Source organism: Mytilus edulis, chromosome 3 (assembly GCF_963676685.1).
Source record: "Mytilus edulis chromosome 3, xbMytEdul2.2, whole genome shotgun sequence".
NCBI classification, from domain to species: Eukaryota; Metazoa; Mollusca; class Bivalvia; order Mytilida; family Mytilidae; genus Mytilus; species Mytilus edulis.
This window is the reverse complement of record NC_092346.1, coordinates 50,416,854-50,444,531: the sequence shown is the minus strand read 5'-3', so window position 1 is coordinate 50,444,531 and position 27,678 is coordinate 50,416,854. Positions and strand designations below refer to the sequence as shown.

General features: G+C 30.0%; 1 protein-coding gene across 16 annotated transcripts in view; it reads right to left on the bottom strand.

Moving 5' to 3' along the window:
• The window catches only part of LOC139516714 (uncharacterized), a 40,737-nt gene that overhangs the window by 3,806 nt on the left and 9,253 nt on the right, over positions 1–27,678 (bottom strand). For 6 of the 16 annotated variants that reach the window (XR_011663003.1, XR_011663002.1, XR_011663006.1 and 3 more), the window contains exons 3-12: positions 13,224–13,349; positions 12,432–12,496; positions 10,940–11,015; positions 9,167–9,282; positions 8,570–8,749; positions 7,898–7,966; positions 5,669–5,803; positions 3,771–3,961; positions 2,781–3,120; positions 1,217–1,913 (exon numbers count right to left, since the gene is read on the bottom strand). Coding sequence is in view for 10 of the 16 variants with exons in the window: in XM_071306976.1 (XP_071163077.1) it covers positions 1,217–1,913; positions 2,781–3,120; positions 3,771–3,961; positions 5,669–5,803; positions 7,898–7,966; positions 8,570–8,749; positions 9,167–9,282; positions 10,940–11,015; positions 12,432–12,496; positions 13,224–13,349 (1,995 nt within the window). In the remaining 6 variants the exon portion in view is untranslated. Of the gene's footprint in view, positions 1–1,216; positions 1,914–2,780; positions 3,121–3,770; positions 3,962–5,668; positions 5,804–6,258; positions 6,316–7,897; positions 7,967–8,569; positions 8,750–9,166; positions 9,283–10,900; positions 11,016–12,431; positions 12,497–13,223; positions 13,350–27,678 lie in introns of all 16 variants that reach the window. The other 10 variants (XR_011663001.1, XM_071306975.1, XM_071306981.1 and 7 more) reach the window with 5 other exon arrangements.

Here is a 27,678-nt window from a genome sequence, read left to right as displayed (position 1 = left end):
GTCTCGCCTACTTTTGCTGTGAATCCCAGGCTCAACAAAAATGAGGAAAAAAATCAATTAAAATATTCCTCTTGATACAATCTTTTGATTGTAAGAAGCTTCTGTCCAAGTTTTCTAAAAATCCAGGATAGTTTATGAATCTAATAAATGTTTTTAAAACTTTAACTGCAAACTGTACATGCATGACATGTATGTAATGTTAACTGGAAGAAAATCTAAGTCCTTTTAAAAGTAAAATACGGAAAAAATGGATTTATTTTTTTATAACATTTACTTCTGGATACTATCTTAAGATCATAATTAAGCTTCTGTCCAAGTTTGGTGCAAACCCAGGATAGTTTAAGAAAGGTAATTAAATTCTAAAAACTTTAACCACAGAGTGAATGTAATGTTTCCCCGCAGAAAAGCTATGTCCATTTATAAGTAAAATACGGAAAAAATGGAATTTTATTTTACAAAATTTACTTCTAGTTACTATCTTATGATCATAAACAAGCTTCTGTCCAAGTTTGGTAGAAATCCAGTATAGTTAAAGAAAGTTATTAAAATTTCAAAAACATTAACCACAGAGTGAATATTTGTGGATCGCCGTTGCCGCCAAAATGTAGGATTGCTTAGTCTCGCTTTTTCGACTAAAGTCGAAGGCTCGACAAAAATGAAGGTATAGTTCCACCGAAAAAAATATCAAACTCAAGTTTATCATAAATTTGTAGAGATATGCAATGTTTCTTATAAACAGTGGATTTCGACAAGCTCTTGTTGTATTGCACTTTTTCTTATTTTATTTTTCATTCAGCAGACGTAAAAGCTGCAGCTTTTTCAAATACTTTTCAATATTGGCATCCAATTCTACTTTACAATCTCTGATATCTTAAACATTTAACAGTTTATTTGACTAAAAAAATATTGAGTTATCTCCCTTAACACATTAAAACAACTTCAAACCTCGATAAAAATTCTTAAATTGTAAGTAAGTCAGACAATTTTTTATTGTTGATAAAGGAGAGGTATTTTGACTTTTGTGTATAAAACAAAGGAATAACCATAACCTTTTTAAAAGTGAGTTATCCAAAGCAAAGACAAATTGATATATGATAATGTAAATAGTTTAAGATATATACAACTACATGTCAAAAGTCTGTTTATCTGTTTAACTCGAAGCATAGCAACATACAGATTTTTGATTTGGAAAAAAAATATTGCTTAAAATCATTACCTTTAATTCCAGAAGATACATGTTTTGATGTCTGTTTTTGTTTTGATTTTTTATCTGCCCTATATGTAAACTGGGATCCAGATGCTCGCCTTATTCTTTTTTCACCATTAGTTCTCGTTGCAGATGTCACTAAATCTGGAGTCTTTGTAGAAGACAAATGAGTAGCACTATTTGAACGTGGAAGTTGTGGCGATATCTGTGGACTAGATCTATTGGAAGAATAATCTGAATTAGATGCTGACAATGGAGGTAGAGGTGGCGTAACAGATCGGGATGAAGGTTCGGAATTATAGTCAAAAATACTAGATTTCATATCTAATATATCCCGATCATCATCAATATCTTTGTGGTTGTGAATGTCAAAATTTGAATATCCTTGTTTCACTTTTGCCGATTTTTCACCATAATCAGGATATTTTGATGAGGGTCCTAGAGCTATCCCAGGTGGAGATTGTGGCGATGAAGGTGATGATGACACAGACAGTTTTTGATTTGATGTAGGTTTTCCAAATGTTTGAAACGACACATGATTTGACAGTACTTTATTGCCATTGCCATTGTACTGAATTGAGGTATTTGACCCTTGCCCTTGTGTGCCAGCACTTGAACTTTGTCCCAATGGACTATGTCTTCCTCCTTGACTAGCACCAGGTTTATTTGAAATCTCATTATATGCAGGAGTGGACGGAAATTTCACCTAAAAATTCAAAATATTCTGATTAAAAATATTATTTAAGAATTGAATGCTTCTTTTTGTAAATTTATTGGGGTGTAAAAGCGTTGACCGAAGTACATTTTGTATGAAGCGCGAAAGCGCTTCATTTTAAAAATGTGCGCACGGTCAACGCTTTTACAACCCTATAAAGTTACATAAAGAAGCATTAAATACTTATAATTACATTTTTTAGCTATGATCATGAAAATACGAATTTTATATATTTTTTTATTTAATTCATCTGTGCACTTTATTGTTGGACCACGTGTTATCATGAATGAAAAGTTGTATTGAACAATGCAACTGCTTACGGAATAACACGTGATGTGCAGTTAGCCAATCAGAATAAAGCATTGTAATGAAACATACATCTTATGTAATTATTTAAAAATATTCAACTAGTTAAAAATTTAATTGATGCTAAATATCAATAAATTTAGAAATGAATATTTAGTGATGTTTTCACTTCAACCAGGAAATCAATTTGAAGAAAGTAATGTAATAGATCAAAGCTTAAATGTACTTCATATGGGTAACAGTCACAATAAGGTTGTCAACGATACAGTGCATTTCACTGATTATGTTTGGTTTTGCTCTTTAATATAACATGTAACTTCCATGTTTGAAACAAATACTTTTTTTAAAATGATGAATTAAAATTTCACCTCTAGATGCGGATTTTCTCCCTGTGTTGAAACCCATTGGTGACCTTGGACTGTTTTCTGCTCTTTAACAGAGTTGTTGTCTCTTAGACACATCACGCATTTACATTCTCAATTTTATCAAATATAAAATTTCCTATAAAAAAGGACAAAATTACTGTATTTAAAGTCCTTGTGGTGTACTTACATGAAAATGTGATGGATAACTGGACGGCTTTGCCTGCTGGTCCTCCATTCTAGTTTGATGTACACTATGAGGATCATCAAGTCTATTGGGAGGAAGAACATGAGGCATGGGATCCTCCAGTCTGGACAGACCATGAGGATCAGGACGGATACCATGAGTATCAGGCCTAGTATGTATGATCCCTCGGTGATCAGGAAAGTTATGAACACCAAGTGAATCTGGACGGACATGAAGTTGATTTTCTGAAGGGTATGATGTTGGTCCTCTTGATTCTGGTCGTATTTGACCTCCATATAATTTATTCCAAGCATCTCTTAATTCAGATCCTGTTTTCATTCCGCTGTTAAACAAAGTATAAAACCAAGAGTATAAAAGATGTCATAAATTTGTTTAAAGTCCCCTTTGTACTTAAAGTATAAAGTGTGTGCATAAGCCATACCATGAACCTTTAAATTACATTCTTACTTTCTATATATCAAACAAAAAAGGTTTTCATGGTATGTAAATAACTTTCCATTATTATCAGTAATATAATTCGTTTTCATCTTATACATGCATTAACGTGAAGAACATTCATAAGTAAAAAAGGGATGCATTTGCAAGTATGTCACACAGTATAGCTTTTTTAAAATTATGAAGCTCTTACTTATGTCAATATATCAAGAAGTTCTGTTATTAAAAATTTGCAAAGGAAATTCTAATATGGGCATCAATGAAAAGCATACATGTATGCACCAAACAAGAAGAATATAAGTGACACATCTGTAAAATGTGTCGCATGGTATATTTTCCCCAAAATTAAGCTCCCATTTGAAGCTACTGAGAAATGAGACAGGAGTATGTAACAGAAACACTGTATAGAGGTAAACCAGAATATGCCCATTTTGTTGGAGCTGCTTATATTGATTAAAAAAGTTCTCAATATCATGAGTCTTTTAAAAAAAAAAACTCAATTCTAAACAATTTAAACATTGAAAAGATTCTCTCTACCTGATAGGAGGCCCAAGATTTTCTCTGCTTCTGTTGAGCTGCATTTCAGGCATAAAAGCTGGATTATCCTGTCCTCCTGGTCGTAAAGGTCTGTCAGGGGGTCCAGTATGTCTTACTGGTGACTGGTCTAGTTGTCTGTCTATCAAGGCATCTGCTCTAGAACCTTGCCATCTTTCATTGGGTCTGGATGGCTACAATATTTATCAAATTACATTATAAATCAACACAATGCTATTTGTTTTTCTTTCAAATTACCTGCATTACTTTAAAAGCACATGAAATCAAAACGAACATTTCTTTTCAATTTTTCTGATTATTTGATATTTTTAAGAACTATATATTATACTTTAATAGACTATTTCAAGATCAAATATTATTTTACTGCATTGACGTTTAAATTAGAAATATGATTGTATCACTTGGTGTAATGTTCATTCAAACTTTTCATTGTTGAACACCAAAAAAGAGAGTCCAATTATACTCTGCAAAGAATCCTAGTTAAAGTTTACATGTCTAAAACCATTTAAATCAATATTTTTTTGTATTTTAAAAGTTCACTGCACTGTAAAGAAAAAGGCTTTAGATAAATTATATAGAATAGCTTACAAGTATATATCTTTCTTGAGTTGAATACACACAATCTAACAATTTCTCAAGCAATACATGTATCACAACAAAATCTCCCGATACTATTGACAATACAACAGCTTACCTAATTAAATATTTGAAGAATTATGAGTACCTTATTCAAATCTTCTGATAATATTGAATCTTCCAAAGACATTATAAATCAGATGACAGTCTGCCAGAATTGTTTATCTTTACTGAAGTCATACACAACGCTATGTATCACCTCTATAAAATGTTCTGGACATTTAATTCTTAAAATCAATACGTGTAATTTTTAATTGATTTTAAAAGTCATAAAAAGGGGTATGACTTAATCATTCATAAAATGCATTAAGACTTTTAAAAATTTGGAAGTGAAGCATTTAGTTAGGAGAAGGTTGTTTACTACTACGTTTGAAGTCTTTGAAGTAAAAAACCCATTTCCTCTCACACTCTTAAAAAATTCTTTTCAACCTTTCTATTCTAACTATAAACTACTATAAACCTCCAAATTTACATAGATATATATTCAAATCATTTTATTCACTATGTGTACCGATCCTTCAAAATTACTAACTACTTAAAAACCATTATATTCCATTCAGCAAAGAAATGCTATACTTTCATTCTTACCTTTTCCTATAAAAGGAATAAATAAAATTTACAAAAAATATATTGAAGGACAAACTTTCTTGATAGTAGATGAATGAGGGAATGAGGGAATGAATGGATGAATGAAGAAGGAAATATATTCAAAAAAAGTATATTCATTCAAAAATGAATGACTGAATCAATAAATAAATGAATGAAAGACCAAATGAATGAATGAATGAATGAATAAATGAATGAATGAATGAGGCATATTTATTATATTGCAATAGTAAAGAGAACACAATGAGGAAATATAACCCTGAAATCAAAATATATTGTGTAACTTTGAACTTCAACTGATTATGCAGACCCCATAGTGGTACAACTGAAACATGTATGTTGTAGATAGAATTTATGTGACCCTTATTTATGCGTATATTCGTAACAAACAAAGATGTGCTCAAATTTACAGACAAACTTATTAATACATTCTTATGTTTAATTTGATCAGAGGAAACAGTTATAGGTTTTACTCCCATCTTACGTTCTAAATTATAAAAGCTAAGAAATTTATTAAAAAATAAAATGGATGATCAAAATATAAAAACTAACACACAAAAAAAATAATATCTCTAATTCTTTTCTTTCCTTTTTAAAAAATTGAACTTTTGTTGTAAACAAATACTATATAGACTTACAATGTATGTTTGTTGACCTTTACCACCATATTTTGGGACGTCATTGTAAGCTCTGCCTGATTGGTCAAATGGTATAGCACTCTTTGGTCTCGGTGGAGGTTGTATCAATTCTCCATCTTCATAACTTTTATTATTCTGAAAAATTAAATGCAACATTGCCTAAAGTAATCAAAACCAATGAGACAACTGTTACGCGGAATATCTTGTGAAATAGCAATTGAATATAACATGGATATAAACCATTAAAACAAACAATTCCACCCTAAGATACATAGATACTTCAATTATAGAAGGATATTACATTTAGATTAGAATTTCTTTTATCATATCATCATGTAAATATATGTTAGTGATCAGTGAAAAAAAAGTCCATATCGATAAAAGTGAAAGGTTAGTGAAAACTTGTTGAGTCAACAAAATAATTTTAGAGCCTTTTAATCATTCTCATCTTTTTAGTTCCGCATATCAAATGGTGTCCTTCACAAACAGGCTTCATATCTAAATCCACTGAAGGCTTGTCCCAATCACCACCATATTTATTTTTTCTAAACTTGTCTAGTACATGTATTAAGGTTGACTTCAAAACTTACAACATTAACATGTGCAGGTGCAACTCTTCTGTGAAACAGTGAAAAGGGTGCAGGTTGCTACGACAACAGAAACATATGCCAGATTAGTTTAAGACAAACTTTAAGGATTGTAAACAACATTTCTTTCCTCAAATACACTGCATTTAAAAACACCACTGATTATGAAGAGAGTCATCATGTAAAAAACATGACATTATTTATCTTTAAATGATGATTATTCCAATGTTGAAATGGTATGCCTTTGTATGTCCTATATTGGCTGGCAGTGATCAGAAGAACTATGCTTGCAACAGAATTGATTTTAGCAAGGAGAACAAAATATTAACTAGGTATTATTATTGACTTTTGATTATTTAAAATCAGATAACAAACTTTCAAGTATTATGTATATTTTTTAAATGCAGTGTAAAGAAGACTTTTAGAATGGTAAACTTACATCCCATTTAGAGACGAAAAAGTAAGGAGTAGGGGCAATAAGGCCCTTATTTGGCCCAAATTTTACTGCAAATTTAAAAGTTATCATACATATTTTTAAATTACTGAAAAGTATCTCAGGTAGAAGGTATTCAGAAAAACTAAATAATTTTGGACATTGAACAAGTTACCATGGCAACAAATCATGCCTTAATTTGCATATTTTGTAAAATTTTGTGTTTTTCCTTGTTTTTCATCAAATTTTTAAGTATATTTTCGATTGGAAAAGTATGTGCGCACCCAAGAAACAACTTTATATTTCGTGAGATTTTGTCAATAGTAATAATAAAGCTTCAGTTAAATTATTTTGTTGTTTCTTGGCTGCGCACGATGTTTCCACAACAGAAATAAAGATAGAAAACTGCATAAATTCTGAATTTTTATCGTTTTTGTGAAAACAGTACATATTATGACGTAATTGTGACGTCATCACATAAGAATCTTAATGTTTTTCATTTATATTCCTTGACCCTATGCATTTCTAAAGATTATGTGCCAATTTGAAAAAGTTATCAAACATTTTATTTTTTTGGGCCAAAACCAGGCCTTAATGCCCCTACTCCTTTATTCATGACTAATTTTTTTGTTTTAAACTTATAATGATCATGAATAGATTTTGTGTGCCACTATTAAATGTAGAATCACAGTTATTTCAAAATTTATTAAAACATTGAAACATGAATCAAAAGCAAGGGTAGAAAAAGGATCAAAAAGGTGTTCTTGCATAAAATCCTTGAAATTTGTCTAAAGTACAAAAGATTAAAGAGTGTGAGTCATAAATAGAAGAGAAATAAATTCATAATTAACATAATGTGTTATAGATTAAAAACATAATAAATATTTGTATACTATATAAATAAATTAAATCATGCTATAAAACAAAGCATTTGTTATTTTAGTCCAAATATAACTCATTACAAAATAAATTTGAAGTTCAATTATTTGATTATAATTACATGCTTAAATTAATTTAAAAATCATGCACTGAAAAACAATTAAAGCATAATATTTTGAGAATCTGATATTTCTGTCAATGTATTTCAAAATGCATATTAATTAAATATATTTTGCAGCTTAACAAACATTGGTCAGCAGAAAGCATAAGTGTGGAAGCAGACAAATGTCTCTGTAGATGACAGCTAATAGAAGAGCACACATAACTTACTGTGGCAGGTGTTCTAGGTGTAGGAGGTCCTGTTATTAAGGACTTTAATCTATCTTCAACACTCAATGGCTAAAAGTATATAGATTCTTTGTCTTTTCTCATTTTTTAAATCTAGCTTATTACCTCAAAAGGAGATTTTAAAAGCAGATTTCTCTACATCACACAAAGCAAAAGAGGTCCTTTATATAGAATATTTTCTTCATTAATTTTAGACCAAATATTAATTTCTTTCATTGCCAATGGACCAAAAAGATTTAATATGTTAATCTTTTTACTTTGTTGACAAAGTCTTATGATCATTTTTCTGTAAATATAATTAGCAGTTGACCAATCTAAACTCTCAATGTGTACTAAGTCTTTGGCTATACTGCCTTGAATGGGATTTAAATTTAAATTTGAAACAAAGTACAACAAAGTCAAACAGCTCACTTCGATTCAACAAAGCTAACGCTAATAATGTAATGCAATGTATAATCAAAATTAAAGAAATTTTCAGTTTGAAATTATCATAATAAATTAACATAAAATGTTGCATCTAAAAAAACACTCAACAGAAAAACACCAAACCAGGTAAAAATCATAATAAAGTTTTCTTCTACTAACATAAAGATTTTAAGGGAGGTTTATAACATATCAATTACTATTGAGAAAGCAAAATGTATTATATCATACCATTCCAGTTGGCTGGACATCTGCCCATGCATTTGTAACCCCCTGTCCTCTACCTGGGGGTTTAGGTGAAGGGATGGGTTTGGCACTATGTGGTCTGGGTGGAAATCTAACTTGTTGTTGCTGACGTCTCTCCTCCACCCCTGACTGAGATACACCATTCATTGTTATCTCTGTTGAAGACTAGAAGAAAAATACAATTTATTCTTTAAAAGGGAAATAACTCAAACATAATCTTGAAAAGTTATGTGTTCATCGGAAGTTTAATAATATTAAAGAATGTTGATAACATTTTACTTTGATGCAAATTTTGAGAAAAGAAAATCTGCAATAAAGTATTTTTCTCAAAATTCCAGCTTCACAATCATCAAACAGCAAAACAGCTCTCTTTTAAATATAAAATGAAATATTTATCTAAATATTTAGCCTAAATTGAAAGTGTAGATTTGATTTTCACTTCTTCATTACTCGGACTGAGCTGGAACTGGTGCTTTTTCTGTATATATGCTATGATTTAGAAATGCTTTGTTTAGGTTACATAATTTCTCCACTTATTTAGTTTTCCTATAACTGAGACATACATTTTCTAACAACACTTACAGCAAGCATTCCCGGTAATCCAGGAGTTGTTGGTCTTACATCTTCTTTAACCATAGTTCCTGGCAGAAGATCCTCTGCTGGGATTATAATTCTTCTTTGGTAAGTAGTCTTTTCATCTAAATTTAAGAACAAAACAGTATGAATAGACAATTTTTGGTTCCTTTTGTTTTCCTTTTGTTTTTTATCTTATTGTTTATTTTCTATATTAATATTTTTCTTTATTTCAAATTGTTCAGACTCATATAAAATTTTACTTATGCTTCTTTTTGTAACTTCATAGGGGTGTAAAAGCGTTGACCGTAGTACAAGCCCTTCATTCTAAAAATGTGTGCACAGTCAACGCTTTTACAACCCTATGAAGTTACAAAAAGAAGCATTCAATACTTATAATTACATTTTTTAGCTATGATCATGAAAACAGGAATTTTACAATTTTTTTATTTAATTCACCTGTGCACTTTATTGTTGGACCATGTGTTATCATGAATGATAAGTTTTATTTAGTAATGCAATTGCTTAAGGAATAACATGTGATGTGCAGTTAGCCAATCAGAATAAAGTATGATAATGAAACATACATCTAATGTGATTATTTGAAAATAGCAAAACATTTCATCTAACTACCTAGAAAATGTATTTCAACAAACTTTCAGAACAGTAAATCTTTCAGAAACTGCTACCATCGTAAAAACTTTGAAGAATTGAAACAATCAAAAGTAGTTTTTAAAAATAATGTGCTTTGTCAAAAATGAAATCTGCTGTTGATAGAAATAGCACCTTTTCACTAAATTCATCTTTTTTCTTTAAAGGTCAGCAAATTATAACTGATCAAATATTGTCCAGCCTCATGTTTACTCATTTAGACATATATTCAAAGAATACATCTAACACTGACTGTGTTTGACACAATGATTGTACAGAATAGTCTGTCTAAACTTTAGTCCCAGGGGTTCATGTAACTGAAATTTTTTAGGTTACTTACTGTAAATTCAGAAATTATTGCGTGCATTTATTATTGCGATTTTGTTATTTTCTACTAAAATTTTATTCTAATTTTTGCAATATGGAGAAAAATCCAGTTTAATTCATAAAAAATATTTCAAATGCGAGTTTAAATTATTGCGATTTTTAACCCTGTCACATTTTTTGCAATAATAAAAACTTCACAATAATTTCTGAATTTACAGTCTTTAATTCACTAAGGAATCCTGGTCAAGGAGTTCAGTTTATCTACAGCTCAGATTGGACAGGTTTTACTGTACTAGTTTTGTACTTTACAATTAGGCAAATCTGTAAATAATTCTTATTGGGGAAAAAGAAGATGATAGGTTAACTATATAATGTAGAACTTGTAAAACAAAATAAGTTCAAAGAACAGTGCATCAAATGATAAATGCATATATGCCACACTAAGCAACCTTTTACATACTAGATGGACTAAATCTTGACCTTACATTAATCTTTTAAATGAAATTGCTTTACAAAGAATTCAAGACAGAAGCAAAACTCTACTTTTAGAAGGAAAAGCAGTGCATATCAGTACATCTAATAAACACACAAATGACAAATAAAAATATCAGTCGTCTAGTAAAATAGAAAATAGAAAAAAAAGTATGTATAGCTATGAGTAAAAATAGCACTAATGATCATATAATGAGAAATAACTTTGAGAAAAGAAAGATCAACTAATTTGATGTACACAAGCATGTGCAGAATTGTGTGTAGTCAAAATACCTGTTACACCCAGAGGTGGCTCGCTCACACCATTATTACCTGGAAGAGTTATAGCCCCTGGCATCTTTTTTTCTCTGAGCTCTGTCTGATTTACTGGAGCATAATTTTGTTCTTTCTACAATAAAGAGAAAAATATGTGTTCACTTATAAAGTTTTGTCTCTTGCAGACGATAAATAGAATATTTCGAACTTAAACAATGTTAAAGACAGCTTCTAAGTTTTGATGTATTATTTCTATAGTACATGCGTGTGCATTTTGCACAAGTATTGCTATAGTCTACATCAATGTTTGTATGTTCTATCAGAAAAACAATATAAATTTTAAATTTTTGACATTTAATTTTCAAAAATTGTACACCATTAAGCTTGACATGTGGTCATTAGAATTTCAAATGAATTTCTGCCAAAACTGCCATTAGGGTTTTATTTTACTAAATGCATTTAAAAGACATCTGAAACTTTATTTAAGGTTTGGATTGCACTGCTTTTTGATAATTGCTTTAGTATTGTTAATCGATATTATAATTAAAATTTTCCAGACAACAATATAATTTAGTTCAAATACAAAGTCTGATAAAAGCAGGTATAATTGATTAATTTAATTTTATTAAATTATTTCAAATTAAATATTTTCTGCTGCATGAGTGATTTAATTTATTGAATAAAAAAGCATTTTTTCACAATATTTTCCCCTTATTTCATTCAGCTGAAAATTAAATTTTCTTCATGGTACAAAAATGATTTGGCAATTTATTTACAAGACAATGCTTTAATTTTTCAGTAACAATCAAAACTATATTAAATCACTTTTTGAAAAATATTTCTGTAGTTTGAAGGAAAAACAAACTTTTAACACCTTCCACCCTTGAATAATTCTACCATTTATTCTCCCCTGGAAGATGCTTTTACATATATAACATCCTGACAGATGCTTGAAGCATATTTTTTTAATATAAAGCATAAATACTTGAAGTTCTTTTTCATATTCTATTGTTAAGATGCCATGTCTAACTTTTATATATTACCTTAAATGGCTTAAATGTTAAAATTGTCATTCACTTATTATTTTTTACAGTAAAAACCCAAACAATGAACCTGCACATTAAAATGAACATATTGTGAATGTGAATAATTTTCCATGTAAATTTCACTGTACCCTGCATCTACATGTAATGCTTTATCATTGATCATAACCCCAAGATGAGATATTATAACTAATTTTCATATGATATCAATAGTACAGAAGGTCTTTTCACAAAATATTGTTCGACAAAACAATTGATTATCAATAATCTGAAGATTTAGTTTATTTTCCTTTTTCTGAGTACAAATCTTACTAAACCAAAAACAATAAATTAATTTCTTCCTTTATGTCTTCCTCCTTTGCATCAACATTGATTAAGTATCCAGAAAACGTTACCAATTTGTATTTATTACATCCTGTTTCAGTGCAAATAATAACTTATATGCATACTTTTTTTAATAAAACATGACTAAATTAAAAGTTTTAACTATTTTCAATTTGCCTCACCTCAAAATGTTGTCTGATGTTCCCTACTAACATCAACGTTGTCTTTAGATTTCCATCGGCAAGATCTAGGTAAATAAGATAATATAATGCAGGTTTTATATATATCCTTTTTAAAAGTTATAAATAATGCATGTAATTTACATTCTGTCAATAGCAATAAGTTAAGAATTATTAAGCAAAACTTTGGCAAAGTAGAAAGAAGGAAATAAACAATAACACTGTCATAAAGGAAAAGAAGTCTTTCAAATAATGTAGCTGGAAATATATACATATCTATTATATATATGATAATGTTACAACATAATTTATCTTCTGAAAGTAATACTTTGAATTCATATATCTTTTGTTAGTTATAAGTTTTACAGAAAAAAGAAAAAAACATTTTCATATCTACTCTATTCTATGATTTTGATAAATTGTGGAGACAAGCACAAAGAAAATTTGTTTGTTGTTTAAATTTTGAACACTTAATTTTATGACTCACATATACTCACAACCCCCCCCCCCCCCCCCCAAAGGGATAACCCATATATAATAGTGAATTCATAGTAAAAAGTAAAATAACAAAAATACTAAACCTGAGAAAAATTCATAACAGAAAGTCCTTAATCAAATGACAAAATCAAAAGCTCAAACACATCAAACAAATAGATAACCAACTGTCATATTCTGACTTGGTACATACATATCCTTATGGTGGATCAAACCTTGTTTTATAGCTAGCTAAACCTCTCACTTGTTTGACAGTAAATGTTTTATTAGTCTGTATCTCTTACAGCAGAAATATCTTACCTTCTCCATCAATAGCAGTTAAATCAACTCCAGTAGATCCTAAAACTTCCAAGCACTTTGTTATATTGTATACCCTGTCTTCTTTGCTAGCAATTTCTACATTAACATTTGGCACTGATCTTCTACCTGCAAAATAGAAGGAACATTATCAATAAACTATTACTACCGGAGCAGTGTCATCAGCATACCCATATAAATGTTGAATATATGGACTCTCTACTTTACTACTATAACTTCTTTAATATTCCGTCTTGTATGTTTTCCTTTTTTAAGATCAATGGTTACCATTTGTATAAAAATATTATTTTCCACTAAAAGGAAGAAAAAAAACTTCCACAAGAAAGATGTCTTTCAAACTGAATCTACAGTTTCATGTGCTTCCCCCTAAAAATGCCTATCTGGTAAATAAAGTCAACCCAACCTTTCAAAAAGAATAATACAAAATTGATATGACTAAACTACTAATTCTGACTACAATTAAAGTCTTCCTTTTCTCATACAAAATTCATGTTTTAATCCATATAAATTGCTAAGCTAAGGTCTTTTGTTTCTTCTCTCTTAAACTTTTAATGAATAATAAACGAATTTAGATGACTAACAAAGACAATGATGAACTGATCATGGAACTGGAAATGAATCTTTATCAATATCAAAATCATAATTATCAAGGTGAATTAGAATACACACAAAATCCATATTTGTTCAATTCATTACTAAGATCTATATTTGGAATGAAACTTTATAACAAATATTAAAGAAGAAACTATTTAAAATTTCTAATAATTAAATTGACCCTGATGGTCAGCATTGTAGAATCGATCCTTTTGTATGTGCCTATATTTGTACAATAGACTGTTAATTAAGTGACATTTGTATTGATCAGTAGATAAAGGTAATTATAAGACAGGTGTGAGATAAATACTCTTCAGAATCTACACACACAGAAGATTTTCAATGATTCAGAATTTCAATTGTCTCCCTTTGAGTAACGGTTGTTTGATTCCTACTTATGCTTTTGTCTTGAAACAATCACGCTTTAGGCTTTTGTATTGGTACATATCAAAGAAGAAATATGCTCTGTATATTTTGCCTGGAGTTTACTTTTCAATCTAATTGAATTAATTAAAGCAGTCGGAAACCCGTTGAAATAGAACAAAAGAATCGAAGCTCTTTGTTAGAGAAGGCGATAAATGCTTACTGTAATGTTTACTATAGTGACAAAAATTTTTAAAGTTAATAGAAACAAACAAAATTACAATTTTCTTCTCAATTACGAAGTGTTTTATTTTAAAAACACCATTTGCATAAGTTTTCAATTTATCTAGTACATAGTTAAGCAAAACAATTAGATATCAAGTCGACGACATGGGTATCTTTCAAGTTGGATGTAGAAAATGCCTCAGATTTTTTTTTTAAATTTACCACGGACGGGCAACATATCAATCTATTAGTTCAGTAATTTTCGTGTCTGCCCTTCCATTATGTGACTCAAGAAAAAATTCCAAAAAATGGGTAACAATTGTGTCGAAAAGAGAGAATCGAGTGCACCTTTTTATGTTAGGGCGTGTTTGAGTTGAATATTTTGTCTTGATATCGTACAAAGCAAGAATATTTCATACATCGTTTCGATTTAGATTCTATCATTTTTATATATCAAAGCTACAGGTTGACTTTATAACATAAAAAAATCACAGTACTAAAAGATGAAATATATGGGTCAAGTGAAATACTTATCTAATGAATCACAAAAACAGAGTAGGTGTGTTCGAATAGCTATTTTTTTTTACTGAAAGTACTTGACGACAGTCTTTCAAGTTGGATGATGAAAAAGCATATCTTCGAAAAGTTATAATTGTTTGTGTGTGATTACCAGGGTTTATAGTCTTTAACCACTAAAAAAATCTAGTCTGCCCTTCCACGAAATATTTAATTAGAATTTTTTTAAATGTTTATGAATTTTCGAAAATTTCACCGATCAGACAATAGTTTTAAATTGAATCAATGCAGACAAGATCAGTAACTGATGCTCATTAGCTAGTTGATACATTTGTCTTTTAAAATACAACTGACATATAAGGATCGTAATGGTGCAATGTGGATAAATTTATTGGTTTCCGAGAGCAAAATTGGCAGCGCGTCATCCCTACAATGGCTTCCATTTCTACCGACCGTGCGAGGGCTGTATAGCCAGTCAAGGTCGTTAAACACCACCATATATATATATTTCTACGATTGTGAAAATGAACTGGCGTAATGGGGAGATAATTTTGACGAAGTAGAATCCTGAATGAAAGGTTTTTGTATTGGTACTGAAATATCAAAGAAGCCATATGCCCTATATGTTTTGCATGGATTTTTTTTTTTAAAAATGTCATAATTGAAGTTCTAACACTTTTCATCTTATGATGATACAAGCGTTTCACCTTTTCAGAATCTAGTGCATACTGTGCAATATTTTCAAAAGCTATATCCAAATATTACTGGTTTAAAACATTTGAAATTCAACCAATAATGTAACACTCTTTTCATCTTGGTGTACACACAATGAGAGTACCCATAGTAAATTGAGACATAGCCGTTTAACTTCTTACAAGTACCGAACATTCTGAAGTTATTGTTGAAATCAGTATCCAATTAGTCATAGAATTATAAAATATGAAATAGAATTCAAATAGCATTTCTTTCGAAATATCAATAATATCAATTACTAGCTATACAAATATCATTGACTTTGACCTCTGATTCTTTTGTTATATTCTGGATTACTTTCATTAAAAGTTAATTTTTCAACTTAAAATATCAATATAACCTGTATGGTGTTGAAATCATCCAGAAAATAAAGTAGTGTTAAACTCATGAAGCAGTATGCTTCACTATGTTTAAGTTCCTTTTACATTTGGTAATATTATATTAAACTATTGTGACATGGTCTATAAAATTTACAGATTAATCAATTTAAATTCATAATTGTTTTCAGTTTTAGTGTTGATCTCATTTGAAAGAGGAAGAACAAGAATGTGTCCTCAGTACACGAATGCCCCATTCGCACTATCATTTTCCATGTTTGGTGGACCGTGAAATTGGGGTAAAAACTCTAATTTGGCATTAAAATTAGAAAGATCATATTATAGGGAACATGTGTACAAAGTTTGAAGTCGATTGGACTTCAACTTCATCAAAAACTACCTTGCCCAAAAACTTTAACCTGGAGCGGAACAGGACGCATGGACGAACGGACGCACCGACGAACGGACGCACAGACCAGAAAACATAATGCCCCTCTACTATCGTAGGTGGGGCATAAAAATGTTGATGTTGCTATATTTTCCCTCATAAACAACAAGATACACACCATCATGTCAGTATGCCGGGCAGTTTGAGAATTACAGCTATCCACCACTTTGATTGGTTGCTTGCTTACTGTCCAGTGGCAAATATTTCATGTGTGTTGAAGACAAAATAATCAACAATAAAAAAATAATATGTAGGTCTTGTAATTGAGGTCATCAGAGAAAAAGTCAGGGAAATTTGGATTGTTACTTGAAAATGACCATATATTTGATATGGACAGAAATTTGGCCTTGCACAAATTAAATAAAGATGTAGACAGGATAGAAAGTGAAAAGTAGACAACTCTAATATATGTCCCAGAACTATGGAGGAATTAATCTGCTATTTTTCCAAAAAGGTTGGCAAATCTCAACATGAGAATAACTGTCATACATGTACAAATGTATTTCCTTTTCATATCAAACCATACTGCATTAGTCGAGAAGAAATTGCTCTGAAGTCCATTGAAATCAAAGAACTAAAAGAAAGATATAATTTTCATTATCAATAGGTCCCTAATGCTGTTATTACAAAATATGTAAAAAAAGTTCTTGAAATTTTCCACACCCAAAAAAATGAAAATTAATAATCCTACCTAAGATATAGTGACTATCAGAATCCTCAGAACCTATGATCTGAAAAAGAACCATGTTCAACAAACTGCCAAAATCTAACTGAAAGTGTTAGACATTAGGGGGCATTATAGCAACACCTCATTAATTAGCTATCATTATTAGCTTTGATAATCGAACTTCAAAGAAATTAAGTTAATTATCTACCTGACACCTTTTACCTGTAATCAAACATTCCAATTATATTAATTTCTAGATGTCCTTCAAATTACATTAAGTAGAGAAATCTAGACTTTATATCATCTAATCAATTCTTAACATGTTAGGATTTGCTTTTGGACCAAACAGTGAATTATCTATGCTATGGTCATAAACAAACTTATTTGTTGGTATGTCAACTTTAAAGATTTTTAAGAATCAAATTGAAGTATCTAAACTATGATGTTTTCGAGACATAGAATGAAATTCAAAACAGTGTGGCTGTGGCCATTGATTGACTCATTAAATTCATCCACTGACTGGGACAATTTACGTGAACGTTTGTCTGTAACGACCACTGTTCACGCACGACGTACCTACGATAGACATTTAAACTGTGGGGTCACCGAAGGTTTCTTAACGCCTTTAAATATAAAATAATTCGAAAAATTAATCAGGAATAACCTTTATGTTTTGATTTATATAATTGATATAAATCAAAACATCGTGTTATTTCTGATTAATTTTTCGAATTACTTTATTAAGGTGTTGAGAACCTTTGGTAACCCCATAGTTTCAGTGTCTTTAAAAAGTACATAGTGAGCAGTGGTCGTTACATACAAACGTTCACCTAAATTGTCCCAGTCAATGGATGAATTTAATATGTCAATCAATGGCCACAGCCACACTGTTTTGAATTTCATTCTATTTTCTTGGCATAAGAACTGTCAATTTTTTTTATTCAAACTATTTGAAGGTCAAATAATCAATTCTCATCTGAATTAATAGTCACTTTGCATATTTTCTAAAACCAATGCTTCTTTATAGAAGACAACTATTAGGTATATGAAAACCAGTTACAATTATCCGTTCCAGGCCTTTACCAACATAGTATCAGGGTCATCTGAGAAAATTCAAGCCTTAAAAGTCCACAAGTTGGCTAACATTTCTATAACATGTTTGAGCTCCCTTTTTATTCCCTTTTACAATATTATTTTTAATGAAATCATCTGTTCTATATTAACTCATTATCAAGGACATGAACATATTCAACCTGTACCTCATTTTAAAACCTGTCAAAGCGATTAATACCAAACAAATCTGTCACTTTATAAAACTTTTCATATGAACACTGTATCTCTATTTTGAAGGTAAATCAGTCCTATCATGTTATATATCTGGTAAATATTAACCTAGTGAAGAAAAGAACTATTGTGTATGTAAACAATGCAACATTTCAACAAATTTATACATTTTACCAGATAAAATCTAAACCTAAACCTTTAATTTCTTTTGATAAAAAGACTATAATATTTTAGTACATACTTTGATAGAATCTAAAGACATTTAGATCTTTACCTTTAAATGTAAATAGTTATTTTCCACTGGTATGAATGCCATTGGCATATTTCATTTGAAGGGAAAACAATGTCAAAAGGTTGCAATTCAAATCAGATAGAGTTTTTATGCATTAATGTAAACCATGTCAAGTTTTAGACTTTATACAATTTCAATATGAAGAGAGGTACATGTATAGCTATATTTATAAATCATGTATCTGTATGACTGATAATTATCTTATTTGAGTAATGATCATAATGCACTGGCAATTTTCATGAATGAAAAGCACACAAAAGTGTTAATTTAAAATTTAGAACATCAGAAGTCAAAGTCTAAGAGCAATCTTCCCCTTGCTTATGTCATGTATGCCACTGAATTTTAAGCAAGCAGCAATCAATTAATTTCATTACAAATAGATAAGGTCAAAAATTAAAAAAAATATATTAAAAAACATAGCCAACACTTAAACGCCATCATTTAAAAATTCCTTTCATGCAAAATGTAGCAGCAATATGCACTTAGGAAAACAAATCCCATCACAAAAATTTCATAGAAAATAATTCTCTAATTTTTTTGCTATTTTCTCATTTCTTGGTATTTTCTTTGACCCTTTAACAAAAATATAAAAATATTTTGAACCAACCGTTTTATCAGAAAAATTACACTGGTTATATAGTAGTTTGACAAACACCAATTTTGATCATTGAGAAGCTTAATATTCCCTTTACAACACAACATACTTAAAACGTTTAGCTGACTTTACAGAGTTATCTCCCTGTAGTGTTAGGTACCACCTTAAATATCTGTTCTCTGCAAATGATTGGTTGAAATTTAATTCTAATGTGGAATGCAATGGTTTTTTTCTAAATTTTCTTATTGTGACGTCATGAAAAAAAGGACCGAGCATGATGACATCACATAAAAAGTATACAACTTTCTTTTAATCTTTGAAATGGAAGGATAAAATTCACAAGAGAAATAAGCATTGTGCTTTTAATTATAAAATTAACTGTCTCGAGTGGAGATATATCCTAACACACTTGTTGCAGAAGTGCAATCTTTATGTCACAATCACTCAGGGTACTAACTATACATTAAATCAACTGTATTAAAATGTCCTCAACATTACTTTGAAGTAAAATTTTATTTTGACATCAGAAACGGGCATTCCTTGAATAATTGATTAGTGATTTCCAATTTTCATGACAAAAATAAAGTTAATGTACATAAAACTAACATACCTCAGCCTCCACTAGAATAGTATACAGCTCAAAGTTTGTAATTATTTGAATATACTGTACAATATTAATTAGTAACATGGACTTAATGTCCATAGTAATAATTGACAATAGAGTTTGAAGATAAAAGTCTATAGAGCCTTATTATCCACACTATATAAAGTCAATAAAACCCTATCTATTGTCATCTTTTAATTATACTGAGTGTCAATATAAGTTCACCAGTGAAGAACGCAATAGAAAAAAAAAGCTTGAGCAATAGGTACTGTTACCTTTGACAGGGAAGAGACTGATGAGTGGCATTATTGTAGCAGCAATGTTTTAAGATAATGCTCCACACATTGCTAATATATGGCATGAAAGTTGAAATTTGAATTTTTTGTTTAGCTTTTCGTTTAATCTTTGCTTTTCGTTTGCCAAAAACTACAGTGATCAAGAGTACATCAATACAAATAATATTCTTAAGCTGACATGTTGACCCTTACAGCCTCTCAGAGATTTGGATATAAGTAACAAGTACCGCTATCATGGATCTGTATGCTAAAACATTAAGCTTTGCATTTCCAATTGATCTGACCAAATTTAATGGATCTTCATATGTCATAGCATTTAATTTCTCCATAATATAAAAATATTGTCAATGAGACAATTATCCAACAGAGACTTAGAGAAATTTGGAATGACTTAAGCTTAAAATATCAAATTTTTGCAAGCACTTACACCAAAATGGCATAAATGTAGCAAAAACTAGCATCAGAGATTGTTTAAATACATGTTTTTTCTTATAAATAATTCAGTCGTTATATAATGTTGATCTACAATGACTTTCTTAGTCCAAAGTAGGAGAGATCGATTACAGGGAGGGACTGAATTATTCTGGTTAGCAGGTTCTTAAAGACAGTTCTGATGTCAATTTCCTGATTATGAGTATACTATTTAGTATACATTTATATACTAAGTAATGCATTGTCAACAGTCTAGATGGTAATCTGTCTCAATTCTATTTTCTGCTTAATATCAATTTGCTATTAATTATACCATCCTAGTTACTGAATGCTCAAAGTATTGATTTTTCAATATGACATTTAGTCTTGTTGTTCCATTGTCATTTTAATGAATGCATATTATCTATATACAATGATTAAATATAGCTACAGTTACATTTTGACATATTCATATTACAGCTGTTGAAATTGACAGCTACTGTGCAATTTACAAATTAGACAAAAGAAAATTTTGAAATGATATTTTTGCATGTATTTAATAAACTGACACAGAGACATGTCTTGCCTGTTGCCAGAAATTCAGAAAAAGACTGTAATGGACTGCAACATTGCGTACGAATTCGAAGTAAGCTGGTACATGATAGAAAGGGCAGTGCATCAACATTATCATCAAACTGAGATGTACTGATATTAATGCTACTTTATAAACAAGGAATGCATACACTGAAATGTCTCGCCTTCTATACTAACCATGGATATTATGGTGATAGTCCTAAATATATAGCTTTTACTACAACTAACACATACACTTAAAACAGATCCCAGAAAATGAGGTCAAGGTCAGATAACCAAACGAGAAATACATGTAAACCTTACAGTCATTCAATACACTAAATATAGTTGACCTAGTCAGATGAACCATGGCAGCTATACAATCCATATATGCATTAAATATAGTTGAACTATTGCTTATAGTATCTTTGCACCCCATCCCTTAATCTAAAATTCTGCATCTGCCTTTCAATGACATAATCATCTTTGAAAGTGAAGAAACTGGAAAAAAGCAAGGTGCATATAGCTCATCACATCTTTGCACAGCTATATCATAAAGTCTACAGAATTAATACCTGAACCAATCAATTATTTATAAAACTTTAGCAGTCAGATCAAATGGGAATAATAAGTTCTAAATATAGCATCTGTTTGACACAATTTCATGTGGTAAAACTTGATCTATACAAGGTAATCCTAGTCAGACTAGGGTACAAATATTTTCAATTACATAACAATGCAAAGTAGAAACTATAAATTTAAACAACTATGATAAATGTAATACTTTTCCTAGTGATCCTCTAGTTATCAGATTTATAGTACATTGTAGTTACAGCAATAAATTTATTGCAATTTTTCATCTTAGGAATTCTTTCAAAACTTGCTTATTTATTACTTAATTTTGTGAATATTGTTACTATACTGGACAAGCTAGAATAATAAAATTCTTTGCCTGCCTGAGAAACAATGGATCAATTTTTTACATACACTCAGTGTCCATCTGTAACAACTAGAAATGTCAACCATCAAGAATAAAATACATGGTATCATATCTCAGCATTGCAAGGACAAAGTATCCTTTTATTAAAATAAAAATAGCAAAGCAAAGGAGATGTGGCATGATTGCCAACTATCCATAGACCAAACAACAAAGATGTGAACCTACAATAATGATTGAAATACAAATATTACAGACAGCAACCAATGACAAACACTGAGTTACAGCTTCCTGGCTTGGAACAGACCATAAGAATATAGAGTTTTTGTGAGAACTGAATTGCAACTACATCCGCTATTTATTGTTTTCAATAGTTGAATCTAAATCCAAAACAACGATATTTTTTTTTCATTTTTTATGCATTCCTTCTTTGGTGATATTTGACAGAAAATAGCAAATAAATAGAAATTCAGATTCATTAAGTTCTTTGCTGGAGAAAAGTCACACAGTAATACATAATCATCAATAAATATCTTTTATCTTTACATGTTTGAAGAAAACATTTCTCATATCTGTCACTTGTTTTTTGCCTAGATATGAAAAAGACTACTTTGTTTTTAAAAAACTTTCCAGGACTAGTTTGAATTTTAGACCACCTTAAATTATAACTGTAAATTATATCTAAACAGTGATGATTTAAACCAAACACCTGCAGATATGTTTAAATTGTCTTTATGATGTAATCAAATTCAGGTACAATGACAAAATTAACAAATATTTTTTAACAAGCAAACATCGTAGATTATAGAACTACTATTTTTCACCTCTATAATTCATGGCATCAATAAGTTTGATCACTAATCTATACTTAATCACTGATCCTAAAAATCTACAGTTTAAAGCTTTCATACCCAATTTATTTTGTCGAGGTCTATAAGGGTTTTTAAGCTTTTTGTTTACATATCTTTAAAATATTATGTATACAAATTTCTGTGTAATAAAAACAAGGCATCTTATATCATTAAGCAAATTAGCTAATTTTTACAACATAAGATGAAATGGGCAATAACTCACTTAGCAGTACATGTCAGCTTTGAGATTGAACCTCTGAGGTGATTTGAGCTTATGTATTAGAGTAAAATAATACTTGCACTGTCAAAGATCATACAGCTTAAAGATAGACTTTGTCTAGATGTCTTCCTGTCTTAATTCTAAAAGGTAGTCAAGCAGTGAAATGTATGTCAAACTGAAAGGGGCTACATTAAAATTAAAGCACCAACATTGAGACATTAAATATTTCTTTAGGATGTGATGCTAGCTAGTCTTATAAAAGACAAAACAAAGCCTTCATAAATGTTAGGATGGTTTCAAATACTGGGTTGTCATTATTTTATCTGATATCAATTTTCATGGATTTCTTGGGAAAAGGTTAACATCTAATTCAAGTGTTTAATGAAGAGAAAAAAAATACAAGCTTGAATGCAGACTTTTGTCATACTACAAAAAACAAAATATCTATGAAAATGCAATTTTCTCTCAATCCATGAAAATTGATATCCAAAAAACAAATGAAACCACAGTAATCTTGAATTAAATTGCATGTTGGTTTTTTTTAACAGTTGCATGTTTTATTGAAGATTTTTGAGTGTTCAGTTACCAGTGTCAGTGTGATCTTGAAAAATAAAATAAGAAAAGCTAAAGGAGTAGGTTCAGTAAGACCCCTTTTTGGCCCCAAAATATAGCAGTTTTACAAAATTGTTAAAATGTAAACCTTTAGTTATTTATTGGACAGTAGAATGCTTCTGCTACATAAATATGGGCTGTTTTTGACAATACAATGCACATATATCCGGTACTAGCACCATTAAGTCAAGCTAAATTACTGAAATCCTCATAATTCTAGCATTTTAGTTAAATTTTAGACGGTTTTCGTGTAAAACGAAAGTGGTCGCATTCGTGTTCATCCTTAATATTGAAATATAAGTTGTATTTTATGATAATACATAACATATATAAATGTTGAGGATGAACACGGATGCGGCCACTTTCATTTTTACCAAAAAACATCTGAAAAGTGACATTTTTCGGCATATTAGGTAGATTTTTCATATTTGAGCTTGAATCGGATGGTTTTTAATGACTAAATCTGTTAAAATCTTTCACATAAACTAATTAATTCAAATAAAATAGACACTTAAGTGTTTAAAAAGTGGTAAAAATCTTTCGTCAGATGAACCTGAAATTTGAGGCCAAAATCGGTCCTTACCGGACCTACTCCTTTGTAAAAATTAAAAAAAAATGAAAAAACAAATTGCTGTAGATAAATCGAAAAATAAATACTTTAATTGGATCTTTGTGATAACCTACAAATAATGTACTTTCATATGTCTTTAAACAATAATACATTAGTTCTAAAACCAATTGGTCCTCACATAAATCTCTACCATGTATGTCCACAAATGTCAACATTTATTGTTGGCTATGACTCAAACATCAAATATTTGTATAAGATCATAACATTGTTTATATAATGTCTATACATTGCTTATTCCTGTCCAATTCTGCCCATATAAAGAAATATATATAGTGTACTTCAAACTTCATTCAGTGTAAAATTACAGTCATAAAAGAACCACTTGAAACTCATATTATTATTTGGCAGTTACTCTAGATCTTATTGCCACTGAAAATTAGTTTCAAATGAGTGTTCTTATAAATATGTGTAATTCTTTAAATTTTGCTCATTTGATTTTTTTTTATTTATTGAAAATATTAAGTAAAGAATACTGGTTGTGACAACACTCTCCTTGTAACAATAAGTGCCTTATCTTTATGGATGCACAATCTGCTGAAAGGAATAAGAAAAGACACTGATTCTTTTAAAGGCTGTGCTAAACAAGAATGTGTCCTCAGTACACGAATGCCCCACTCGCACTATCATTTTCTATGTTCATTGGACCGTGAAATTGGAGTAAAATCTCTAATTTGGCATTAAAATTAGAAAGATCATATCACAGGGAACATGTGTACCAAGTTTGAAGTCGATTGGACTTCAACTTCATCAAAAACTACCTTGACCAAAAACTTTAACCTGAGGCGGGACAGACGGACGGACGGACGGACGGACGAACGAACGGACACACAGACCAGAAAACATAATGCCCCTCTACTATCGTAGGTGGGGCATAAAAATGTCTCAACTAAAACATAAAACCCCTTCAATTGAAAGTCACCAATAAAAAGCAAGATCATTGGACTTTTTTATTTCTAAATAAATGATTTGAAGAACTTCTATGTTTTCATTTTTACTTCTTCTAATAAAAAATAATCCAGTTAATACATGGCTTGAAAATACCTATATAGCATAGATTTTATAGGTTGATTGCAGTCAATAAAAGCTACCTTTATATAATGGAAAATAACATACATATCATACATGAAGAAAATCAATTAATGTCAAACCTAAATTAAATATTAAAAATAATTTGTTACTTTACTTTGACATTATAGAACCCATTAATTCAAATATAGGCATGTTTATCGAAATGAAAAGTCATGAACACTGATGATTTTTTTTATTTAATATTGCAATGACTATAAATGTGGGGCCATAATTAATAAACTTCTGTTTATACTGATGAAATGCAAATCACTAGCTGTTATCATTTTATTTCATGAATGCTGATGATTTTTTTTAATTTAATATTGCAATGACTATATAGGTGGTGCCAAAATTAATAAACTTCTGTTTATGCTGATGAAAATCAAATGCAAATCACTATCAAGGATGACTGTCACTGTTATCATTTATTTCATGAACACTGATGATTTTTGTATTTATTGAAATGACTATAAACATGAAAAGGTGATGCTAAGAATTAATAGACTTCTGTTTATACTGATGAAATGAAAATCACTATCAAGGATGACTGTTACCATTTTATTTCCTAAACACTGATGATATTGCAATGACTATGAAAGTGGTGCCAGAATTAATAGACTGCTCAGGTAATGATTTAAAGAAAAATCACAAAGACTGTGATTCATTTTATTTCAAAATAGAAATAAATTCATAGTCTAGAATAAAAGCCAGATTGTAAACATCTAAGTTATAAATTCACCACCCTTTTTGATCAGATGATTAAATAAAATTCTGTTAAAATATGAATAACAAAATATAGTGGAAGCAACAATTTATTTGAATCGTACCCACTTACATAGTTTGTTGCTTGATTTCTGGAATGAATTTGATCATTTGAAAGAATTGCCCTGACTTTCATTCAAGGCCTAAAATAATTACAGGAATCCAATGAAAAATTTCAGAACTCTTGATTCCAAATCAGGTTTTGGGCAAATAATGAAAGCAGATAAGTGAGATCTAAAAAATGTGCTACACAACATATACCTTAATGAGACAAAACTTGGTACCAAATAATAAGAAGCTATGATCAGTTACTTAGAACCAAGGAACATAAATCTTGTGTATGTGCATATATATACCAGTAAAATGTTTTGTTTTTCTTTTACTTAAGATTTTTATTGACACCCTTGGTATCTTCTTCACAGTTTTTCCACATGCACCAATTTAAGGATTTTCTAATCATTTGCCTATATTCAATGATGGTTTGAATTATATCCCAACAAAGTATTTTATCAGCTTCTATTTTAGTAGTCCTTTCAGGTTTGAGTTACATGGCCACAATTTAATATCATACCATATATAGATATAAGAAGATGTGGTATGAAGTCCAATGAGACAATTATTGAACTCTACATCCAAGTCATAATTTGTAAAAGTAAACCATTATACTAGTAGGTCCAAGTACAGTCTTCATCACAGAGCATTGAAAGCACACACGAACAGCTAGCTATATAAAAGGGCCCCAAACAATTATTACTAGTGTAGACCATATGTATAGAAAAAAAGTTGTGAAACATCTGAGCAATGACACAAACAATCCATAAAGCATAATATCATGTTGGGTTATTGATATCAAACACTTTACAAAATAGTATAGTATGAAGTCAACGGTCATTTTTCACTACATGGAAACATATGTAAACATCTTGCTAGTATTTCCTAAACTGACAATGAAAACTCATTACAACCCTGATGGTTAACCTAGCCAAAAGTATTATATACCTGACAGGTCCCATTTAACACATTTTTCAATTATCCAGGTATGGGGCTTTTTCTCCTATGACAAATTTACCATAATAATCATCGCATTAGTCCTATACCGATTTATAAATTGAATGTTTTTTCAACAAATGGAACATATAATTTCACTCCATTGAATACTGTAGTAGTGTTTCATTAAATACGGTGAAATATACCATCAACAGACAAGGAAATCAATTTTAGTATTTACAGATAAGAACGTTTCTAAAGCTTCATCAAAATTTCAGAAAGTTAAATGTAGTTTAAGTCAATAAAATCACGAAAATATTAAATGTTGTTGAAACTGGATCGTTAAGTGAAGGCATTGTGCTTTGTATTTGTTTGCTTTCATAATTTGCCATAAGGCTTATTATTCAATCTGTTCATTTTTAACATATAAT